We start from the raw sequence: 11,029 nt of genomic DNA on the forward strand, positions 1-11,029 counted from the left end.
TTATACATCTGCATATGTTTGTTTGAATGGCTCGGGTTTTCACTGCTGTCAGCATCTGTACTGTGTCTCTTGTTTTCGAAATGAAAAGAGCTAAAGTCCGAGATCTCTTATTTAGATGTTCTTTGACAAAGATGATCTCTAACTCTTAGGCCATGTTTGTTTCATGGATTTTAGGAGAAAGGAATGGAAAGTGGTTGCTTTCCTGTGTTTGGGAAGCACAAACTCAGGAAGCACTTTCCTGACAAACGGGAAGATAGATGGGAAATCCGTTCCACTCAAAATTCATGGGATTCATTTTCCCTTCTCAGTTCCCAACTGTGGCCCATGACACCAACCATCATTACGAGTTTTCTGGACAACACTACCCCAGCCCAAGTATGCTATTGCCAATTTTACCCATCGAATCCCATCTTCTGATAAGATTGTTTCATCAATCACAGAGTCGTTGGCGCCCTCAGTCTCTCGCCTCTTTCATCACCAAGACACGAAGAGACGAAGGTCTGTATCAAGACTCAAGAGAGACGAACTGGTTTATCTTCACTAACGAATAATTCACATGTTCTCATCAGTCAGTTATATATGATATATAAATCCTCTGTCTATGTTTTTTTGGGTGTTATATGATTTGTTTCTTCTTCTTCTTCAGCTTTCGTTCGGCAATCAGCCTTCTCTCTCCCAAGTAATCAAAGGTCAGGCCCCAGCTCTCTAATCTTGTTCATAATACAATTACACTCTCTTGGTTTACTTCGTGTGCTTCTATCTGTGTATGAATTGAGAATTAATTGGAATCGCATCAATGTATTTGAAGATTTTGTGATATTCAGGTTCTGCACTCTCTTGGCCTCAATTGCTAATGATGTTGTTCTATATGGAATTGATTGAAAGAAAGAAAAAATCGGGGGTTTTTGTAATCGCTCTTTATGCGATGAGATATATTTGATGAATGTAAACTCTTGGAAGCAATTACAAGGTATAAACAAGAATAGTGCTTTTTGATTCTTGAATTTATTTTGTATTTGGAACAGGACCATATTACTGAGTATATGGGATAATCATATTCTGCTGGATCCTTGTAGAACCAAAATTCAAATGAAAATAGATAGGGAAATATTCCTATTAAGGTTATTGGGGTTTGTGGGTATGTGGGGGAAATCTTAAGTGGAAACTAACTTTTAGTAGCTTCTTTTCTGTGTTCATAAATTTGGATGATCAAATTGTAATTTGGGTTTTCTGATATACGAAGGTTGATTGGAAGAATTGAAATGTTTAGAAACATGTGTGTGCAAAAGATAATCAAACAATAGGTACACTAGATCAGTATGTCCATATGAGGTGCCAATTTATGATTAATTCAATTCATCGCTAATATCTTAAGTACTAGGAAAGTGAACATGTACATATCTCTATTGCACAAATAAGTGAAATCTTGGCCTATTTGCTTGAAAAACATCATGTATCAAGAAAAAGTTTGATACTTAAACTCACAGTGTAGTTAGGCAAGAGATTAGATTGATTTTTATTTAAATTATAGGAGCTAGTAATAGCTGATATGCTTATTGATGATGTTATTTATTCATTATGTGTAATAAGCATTTCATTCTATAAATGAGTATGCTCTTTGCATCTGAAGCTGTTGGAACGCATAATGCATCATATCTCAAAGGTTTCCAAATATATAGCATTAGCCCCTACAGCTTTTATATCTTTGTCAGATGAATACCCCTTTTCTTTTATTTATTTATTCAACTTGTTAAGTATGTTCCCATTTGTGGCTTAGCAAGATGGCTAATTTGGTGGCACAACATATAGTTTGAGCTTGGTTAGCTTGCAGGGGAATGTGCACGGTTGATTGGAAAAATCAACCTACTTTCTCCTTATATCATTTACTTCTGTTTGATGTTCCTATTTAGTTTCTTTTCCTGTTATTTGTTTTGGCAGACTTCTCTGCCCTGTAAGTTCTCTTCTTGTACTTGGTGTTTTAATGCAATTCTCTTTGTCAAAAAGAAAAATTGTTCCCATCTATATCATGTGTGCTTTATTTATGGATTTGAAATTTTGAATTGATTTGAGAATACAATGTAAGAACAGAATAGGTTATATCAGAGTATTGGGCTATTGCCAACTTATGAATCATTTGTGACAAATTTTGCTGCAGATGATGGGAGAGAATATCTAGATGTCTATGAACCCAAACAATATCATAGAAAGCATGACATGCTTGTTCTTAGGTTTCAAATCCTGCATTCTCTAGGGATAGCTGTGTATGTCGTAGGAAATCTGTTGGAGCAACCAAATTCCAAAGAGTTCACAGGACTGTGGGTTGTAGTAGCAGATGATGATAATTTAAAAAGGGATGTGACCACTAAACTGCTCCAGAACTTGGTTCTCGAGTCCAGAAGAAACAGTACCTGGTTTGATTGCTTGATTAGACTTTCCATTGCTTAGAATTCATATTATTGTTTTCGATCTTCACACGCCTGATTGGTGTTCTGGATCTTCGCATGCTTGAAAACCCATGGTAGGTTGGTGCATGTTTGAATTTTTATGATATTCTTTTTATTTTAAAAGGCAAGGATATTATGGGAACATTGATATTTATTTTTACTTTCCTTTCCTACACCAACCAAACATCGGAAAGGAAATCAAATTATCTTTCATGAATACTTTCCATGCTTTACCAAAAACAGGAAAGGAAACTTGACAGGAATGTTATTTTCTCATCCTCATGGAAAAGACAATGGAATTGATTTCCCTTCCATGAACCAAACGAGGCCTTAAGTAGCGGATATGAAAGATCTACGATTCACGTCATGAATCTACAGAAAAGATTTAATCAACTCAGACGTATCAATCATTGAAGGATGAACAATGATGGACCCAAATGGACCCAAAGTAAAAACACATTTATCCACTGAAGAAAGAAGAATGGACCAAAAACAGAAGTAAACCAGAATGAATATTTCCATGTAAGGTATCAAATATATTGCTGTCATGAACCATCCTAGTCATGAGTCATGATGGCTTTGCCGACACTACACTCGTCCTCGTATATATAAGATGGCAGTGTAAAATGATCAGCAAGCCGTCTTAGCTCAGCTGGTAGAGCGCGTGGCTTTTAACCACGTGGTCGTGGGTTCGATTCCCACAGACGGCGTATTGTTGTTTTCAATTTTGTATTTTCTAAACTTCCAGTCATTTTCATCAACTAGTCTGAGAGACTTAAGCCCCACTACTCCAACCAATCAAGAGAGAGAGATAAGAGACAACCAATCAAAAAAGAGAAAAGAAAGAGATATACCCTCTCTTTTTTTTTGATTGGTTGGTCACAGCTGATCAACAAATCTGTTCGTCAACAGATCTGATTTCGTTGAAGAAGCTGCCACAGAAAGCATCAGATATTTTCGTTCTTTCTTTTTTGTTGGTGTGGACTTGTTGGCCTGCAAAATCGAGCTGTCCCCCATTGACAAAGCTCTTAAAGGGGTTCAAGTCATGGCAGAGGACCCTTGAAATTGGCCTATTTCTTGTCGTTTTGTTTCTTGCCAAAGACGTCGACTACAGTCTTGTGCACACTTCGCCACCCAACTCTTCACGCTCCATTGGTGTTGTGCTTGCATCCCTTAATGTGCTCTAACAGGAACTACGAATGTTCCGTCGAGTCGAATCTGTTACGTATGGATTCGTCTAAGCTATCCTGAACCCATGATTTCAGATGGGGGAGTATTTATTGCGAGGTTATCAGACATGGATGCTCCATTCGCCAAATCCGAGTTGGAGTAAATGTCCCCATGTCCTAGAAGATACTTGATTGATTTCGATACAAACTCGACTCGTGATGCATGGTTCAAATCCGGATAAAGATGCACACATTGGTTGCGTTACCACATTGGTTTCAAGCCGGATACGATGCACACATTGATTGGTTTCAAGCCGGATACGATACACACATTAGTAATGGTTTCTTTTAGACAATTCACCGAACGTCTTGCATTATAAAGGTGGCAGCGTTTAAGTTCACTAGTACAAAGAGTAACTATAAACTCAAGCATCCGACCTGGATTTGTTTGGTTTACAATTGGAATTGTCAATCTCATTGTAGAATGCATTGGTTAATTTATATCATAGATCAAAGAACAGTTCCCATGTTGGGTTATAACAAGGGTAAATAGCTAGTCACACTTCACTAAAGGGACAAAACCCTTTTTTCTGAAAAAAGCCTTGAATTAAATCCCTAAAATTACAAACTAGAAGACAAATTAACACCAAATAAATCAAATATTACAAGCCTGCTATATATACTATATATTTGGGGAGAGCCTCTTGTTCCTCCACCTAACCACACTTCACTATTTTGCAAGCTAGCTTTCCAATACATGTTGCCAAAAACTGACTGATACTACTGCACAAAGGCCCTTATTCCCTTTCTGAACTTCTTTCTTTTTTTGCCTTTTCTTCTCAGCCATGTGCTTCCTCTGTTAAGCTCCCCTCCCCAACACATGTGACATACCCCCCACCATGTTCTTTCCCCCTCCAACCCCCAACCCCATCACAGTGTCCTTTTCTACATCTCAAGCTCTTATTTTTTCACTGTTGGCTTTTAGTTTATTGTTCTTTCCAATTTTAGCAGGCAAGTTTTGACACATCCTTACTAGACCTGTTGTATTTCATGTGACTCTTAACTAGCTGACCTGCTGCAAGGGCTGACATGAGAGAGAGCTCTCCTGCAAGAACAGAACCTGCAACAATGGTGGCTAGTTTCCTTGAGTTTGAACCAGGAGACTCCTTGCTGGCACCCTTCACTCCCAGTAAGTTCAGGCATGCTGACTGTGATGCTAGTTGTGTTCCACCCCCAACTGTTCCCACCTGAAAGTTTTGAAAAATCCCAAGTTTGACTGAGTGAGGATCTCAAAGAGAAACACAGCAGCGCTAGTGTTAAGTTTTCTTTCCCAATAACAAAAAAACAACAAAATCTGTGAATTGAGTCATGGTTGTTTGCATATAGTTGGGAATCACACCCATGGACCAATTACCCTTTTTGTCCATATTCCAGCAACATCTTCTATGAATCACTAGGTGAAGAAAATGACGAATTCACTAGGCTAATGGATTCAGTGTGCAAATTTACCCCAAAGAAGAAATAAGAATTGGCTTTGGTTAGTTGTATTGTTTTGTACCTCAATGGAAGGCATGGTGACTGAGACATGAAGGTCCTTGCCATCGTTTATGGCCTCCATCAATGTAATGCAGTGAGAGCTCTCCACATTCTGTGCAGGGTCCTGGCCGGTAGCTATGTACACTGCGGTGACAATGTTGCTAGCGTGGGCATTGAACCCGCCAAGCGCACCGGCCATTGCAGACCCGGTAAGGTTTTTAAGCATGTTGAGCTCCACTAGAGCAGCTACATTGGTCTTCAGTACCTTCCTCACCACTTCTTCCTTGATCACAGCCTCGCAGACCACTGATTTACCTCGCCCTTCTATCCAATTCACCGCTGCCGGTTTCTTGTCCGAGCAGAAATTCCCTGCAACACGAAGATATATAGTTTACTAAACCTATCAACAAACCTATAGGAAAGTACTAATTAATTACTAAACCAGGCGAAAATGATAGCTAGTTGGTACAAGTCTTACATCAGATCATCAAAGCCAAATCAAGCATATTGAGAAAATGATACTTATGACAGAAGTGACATGCAACTAAAAAGAATGTGATGGATCAAGTTCTTGATAACTAGTATCAATACCATTGACTGTCGTGTACGGAAAATGAAAGATTTATTGTTGTACAAGTACCAGAATAGCAGGATCTATGGTAAAACCCAGAATCTATATCCTAGTACTTAAAAAAAGGGAACCCGTCAAATCCAACATAGAATTTTCCTGCTACATCATGTTCCTTGGAGTAGACTGTAGAACACAGAAGTTGAATTCTTACTACTACTCTACGTGATTAACAAGGTATTACAATTCTTGTACGGATTCATTGTTCATAACTAACTTCAGATGCGATTAATTTCGGGTGATTAAAACAAAGAAATCCAACTCTTACCGGAGATGCCGATAACATCCATGTCGGGGAAGTCACTCTGGAGGAAATCCAAGACGTTTTGGACCCCTTTGGAGACCATGTTCATCCCCATCGCATCTCCAGTGCTGCAAGTAAACCTCATGTACAGATTCTTGCCTGCAACTGCGCATTTAATCCCCTGAAGCTTAGCAAATCTACTCGATCTGTAACAAAAACATTAACATTATTTCTACCCTTAAAAACTCATAATTGACATAGATTAATAGTAAAGTTAGGATGAAAAATACTGATTTGTATTGGAAATGAACCTGCTGAAAACGATGGCGAGTGAATCAAAGTTTTCTGGGTCTTCGAGGAAGAACTTAAGCTCGGCCGCTCTGACGGCGGAGTTGAACCTCACCACCGGAGCTCTGGTCATGCCGTCCTTGAGAATGACGCAGTGGGCACCGCCGGAGGCGTAAATGGCCTTGCAGCCTCGGTTGGTGCTGGCGACAAGGCAGCCTTCAGTGGTCGCCATTGGGACAGTGAGCTCCTCGCCGTTGAGCAGCAGCGGTCCGGCGACTCCCACCGGAATCTGCACGTACCCAATCGGCATCTCGCAGCACTGTCCGAGTATGGAGTCGTAATCGAAGCCTTCCAAAGGCAGTCCCTCCAGCGAACGACGCGTCGTCCGCTGCAGTGCCTCTCGCCGTATGCCGGTGGCTCTCCGGCAGTCCCCGAGATTCGACTCCAGAGTGTACGACGGAGTCGCTCCGGACACTACGGAGTTAATAATCTCCTCGTCCTCCTGCTCCGGCATGGCCGGAACAGAAAGATGAGAAATATTAATAGGCATTACTAACCGCGACCCCGACCCCTTGACGACGTCGTTTTGTCGACGTGTCGGCCTAACGACTTCGTTCCAGGGGTCGTGGGGAGCGCGGGGGTGGACGAAGGACTGGACGAAGTCAATGCCGAAGAAGCCGAGGAGGTAGATGACGGAGGCGAAGAGGGAGAAGAGGGCGACGATCTCGGAGAGCGTGACGACGTGGAGAGGAGTGGAGGAGCGGATCTTCTCGCGCCAACGGTGGAGGAGGAAGTAAGCGACGGTGAAGAAGAGCGTGAAGAACAAGCCGTTCGTCAAGTACAACGGCAACGGCAGCGCGTCGGAGGCTTTGGGGTGGTTTCTCTGGTGCTGCTTGACTGGTTCGACGCCGCCGGCTCGGGGAGGGAGCGGGGGTCGCCGGCGAACGTCCATGAAGAAAGAGAGAGAGAAATGAGAGAATGAAAACTAATAAGCAAAACTAGGGTGGGCTCTCTTGGGTTGGTTAATTGGTTATCAGTAATGATAATAATATTTTGAAGAGTGGGGTTTATTTAATTCGGGGGGTTTGTTAAGTTTGTTAAAGTGGCTGGCTTCGATGGAAAAGCGGGGGTTTTGGACGCGCTGTTATATAGAGGAAGAAGAAGGAAGAAGGAAGAAGGAGAAGGGTTGGCGCGCTGGATCAGAGGGTCCACGTGCTAAGCGTGTCGGGTTTGTCTGGCAGGATCCGATCCGGTTTTTCCATCTCTGTGCGCCCTTTTTGCCACGTGAAAACTATAGATTAATTATTTGTTTGAAATATATTCCTGTGGAGGAAATAAAACATGATTAATACATTTCAGGTAACCAAAAAATAATAATACATTTCAAAATTAGCTAGATCTCGAAATTAAATATATTCAAATTATTATTGAATGACTATGGTACATGTCATGTAGCCTTGAGTTAACTTTAAAATCAGCTAGACATGGTTCGAATTCATTTAGTTTTTTACTAGCTAGTTCATTTTGTCTTCGTAAAAAAGAAATTCGGAAAGAATGAAAGCTCCGATTTCATTTCACAACTACGTTGAGCTTGAGCTTGAAAACCGAACAAATAGTTCATACTTTAGCTTAACTCAACTTGTTAAGTATATGTGATGATATTCGTCAAGTTTACATACAATTGTCTAAACTCAACTCTTACACTCTAATTTGAGACTTTGCATATGATATTATTAGTAAACAGTATATAAAATTATATATCGTAGATAGATTTTTCATAACATTGTTACATTTGATATATTGAATGAGATATTTCATAGTTCTATGATTTTGTCGCCTAAGCAAGATCCTAGAAATCAGCATAGGCGCCGCCTAGTTGCTATGTGAAAACACTACTACAATAAAAGTTTCTATGACATCAAATTAATGACGTTTGCCCAAAAACATTATCGTATGTTCTTTTTAGGTGCATTATGATTTTTTCCAAGTTGGTCATCTTAGCTAGGCATCGGGCTGGGCATAACTAGGTTAATTTTTTTTTTTTTTTTTTTTTTTTCAGAAGATGAGAGGGACAAAGAGTAAGAGTTCATAATTTCCCCAAGTCGTTCATCTTAGACGTCGGGCTAGGCAGAGCTATGTGCTAGTATAATTTCTTTTTTAAAAAACATTGATGTATTTTCTAGGCTGAACGACGTCATACAACCATATATTGAATGAATATATCAATCAGTCTGACCCTCCGACTACCGACTAGCATTTTTTAAAACCATGAACCTAAGTTGTCTTTTCTAGTAGTGTGTGTCAAGTTTTTTGTACATTTACAATTTATGATTTTGAATGAACGTTCAACGAAATATGGCCTATCCTTAACTAGCTTAGCATGCAACATTATAAGAGTTTAATTAGTGAGAACAAATAAGGGGATACATAACAACAACAATCACACACGTAGCGATTAGCATTCTTTAAGAACCACGTGTCTAAGGTCTAGTTTGGTACAGCTTTATTTTTAAAAAAAAATCAGCTAGCATGCAAAAATGAAAAATCGATTAGCACTCTTTAAGAACCACGTGTCTAAGAGCTAGTTTGGTACAGCTTTATGATTTTTAATGAAATTAATCTTGCCTACCCTCAACTAGTATGCAGTACGTACTATATATAAGGGATAATTACAAGGGTAATTACACACGCAGTCGTTGAGAACACAAAGTTTTTATTATTCATAAAAGAAACCACAAAGTTTTTATCATTTCATTGAGAACACTACACACAATGAGATTTATGTGCCTTAACTAATTAATAACTACATATTAACCATTTTAATGATAGTTGGGACCAATTTGTGTTCAGTCAATCAGTCCTTCAAATTTGTTGATGTTATGCATAAATCAATCAGTCCTTCAATATTTGTTGATGTTATGCATAAAGTTGATAAACTATTAGATGTTTTGTTGAAGCCGCTCAATTTATAAACTTGTGTTTGTGTCAATCGGGCGTAGTAGAACAACTACAAGTCTACAACGGTGTGTTAATTTATGAATTTGTGCTGTGTTATGTGTTCTATTTTTCGTAGTTATATTAACACAATATGTTTCGCACATAGTAGAACAACTACGATCTGAAAAATTATACATATTTAAGAACTAAACTATTTGTGTGAAATTATCTAACCAATGACATGAGTAATATGTCAATTAAAATTTATAATACTCAATCAGCTAAAAGTTTGAGAATTTGTATGAAAGTGATCGAAACATATGCATGCAGTGGTATGGAAATGAACATCCATAAACTAAAAATAGCAACTGATTTAGTACGTACCAAACAACAAGAAATATTGAGAATATGTCAAACTTAATACCCAAAAACTTGCTAGCCTGCTTGCTAAGCTCATGTAAACCAACCCTAATTTTATGTTTCGTGTGCCTCATCATAATTTTCTGGTAGGTTTTATATAATTAAGCTTAATTGAGTTAGCTGAACAATTCAAAAGGACAACAAGAAGATCACTCCAGGGGGACGATTAACGAGTTAAACTAAGAACAAATCGACTAATAAAGTTGATAAAGATGATGAAATTGATTAGACTAGTTCTGTACTTGTTCAAATGGCAGCACTGTTTAGTGGTAGGTAGTAATCGATGCATCTGGAAATTATATAAAAGAGACATAGCTTCTTTCTTCTTGATTTGATTTGCTTAATTTCTCTCGATCATGACCATTTCACATTTCTTTGTCGACAAAATAGTGCAACTTTGAAAAGGTATATACAGATATTCTGGAAAATGGAATGTGTCCGTGCACTTTTCTTATAGAATCCAACCGACTAGATCGGGATGACATAATCGATTGCGGGAAGTAGAATTACTAGAGTGTACCTAATTATCTACTTTCCTGAAAGTAGTACTTTAAACAAGGAGAAATTACTAGTCATTTCATTAACTTTTATGCACTCGACAGTTTACTCCATTAACTTTTAATTTCAATTGATCACTACTCGAACTTTTCAATGTCACACAATTAGGTCCATCCGTCAAGTGTCCGTCTAAATCAGTGGTTAAGTTGCTGACGTGGCAAGTTGACGTGATGACATGGCAAAAAAATTAGCCATGTGGATCCACACAAGATTGTAAAATGTCATCAATGCCCCTAGCCTATTACGGGGGTGTCTTAACCCGGTACTAACTCCAAAATTGCAGAAACCGTAAAATTTGAAATCGTTGGAGGCTCACTATGCTCTCCATCGATCAACACCGATAACCCATCCACACAAGAGCGAGCTCTAGCCTCCTAATACCCAGAACCCATCAATATCAACCCTTCTAAAACCATCCCCATATGAAATAATCCAACATTCATCTACTATCTATCACAAAATAGAGGAGTACGCATCGACATGGTGATGTACCCAAATTTGTGGGTTCCCAGAGACGAAGAAGGGTTGAACGATGGCATACCTAATTATAGTAAGTTGTAGTATGCTTTTCGACATGGATTGCTTTAAAATCGCATATTTATAGGGTTTTCGATTTTGGGGGTATTTGTGTGTTAAAGGGTATCTGGGTGTTCGATTTTGTGGGTATCTGTGTGTTCGATTTTGGGGGTATCTGTGTGTTGGGGGTATCTGTGTATTTATAGGGTTTCGGTTTTGGCTTTAAAGTGATGAGGGTTCTGTGTGTTCGATTTTGGGGGTATCTGTTTATTTTTAAGGTTTTAAAATT

General features: G+C 39.0%; 1 protein-coding gene and 2 non-coding genes across 4 annotated transcripts; 2 read left to right on the forward strand and 1 right to left on the reverse strand.

Moving 5' to 3' along the window:
* Positions 1-228: 228 nt before the first annotated feature.
* LOC101291860 lies at positions 229-2,674 on the forward strand. 2 transcript variants are annotated; one of them, XR_183702.1, is made up of 4 exons: positions 476-498; positions 647-689; positions 825-970; positions 2,156-2,674. It is a non-coding gene; the product is annotated as an uncharacterized LOC101291860 (transcript). The 2 variants fall into 2 exon arrangements; XR_183701.1 differs by lacking the exon at positions 825-970 and having other exon boundaries at positions 229-498.
* A 407-nt stretch (positions 2,675-3,081) lies between these two features.
* Positions 3,082-3,154, forward strand: TRNAK-UUU. The gene has a single exon. It is a non-coding gene; the product is annotated as a tRNA-Lys (tRNA).
* Positions 3,155-4,088: 934 nt separating this feature from the next.
* Positions 4,089-7,427, reverse strand: LOC101292247 (3-hydroxy-3-methylglutaryl-coenzyme A reductase 1-like). The gene is made up of 4 exons (XM_004287655.1): positions 6,333-7,427; positions 6,046-6,227; positions 5,172-5,518; positions 4,089-4,860 (listed from the first exon to the last, which is right to left on the reverse strand). Exons 1-4 carry the CDS (start codon positions 7,259-7,261, stop codon positions 4,618-4,620), a joined length of 1,701 nt encoding a protein of 566 aa, XP_004287703.1. The 5' UTR covers positions 7,262-7,427; the 3' UTR covers positions 4,089-4,617.
* Positions 7,428-11,029: the final 3,602 nt, after the last annotated feature.

The sequence above is a fragment of the Fragaria vesca genome, linkage group LG1, assembly GCF_000184155.1.
Source record: "Fragaria vesca subsp. vesca linkage group LG1, FraVesHawaii_1.0, whole genome shotgun sequence".
NCBI classification, from domain to species: domain Eukaryota; kingdom Viridiplantae; phylum Streptophyta; class Magnoliopsida; order Rosales; family Rosaceae; genus Fragaria; species Fragaria vesca.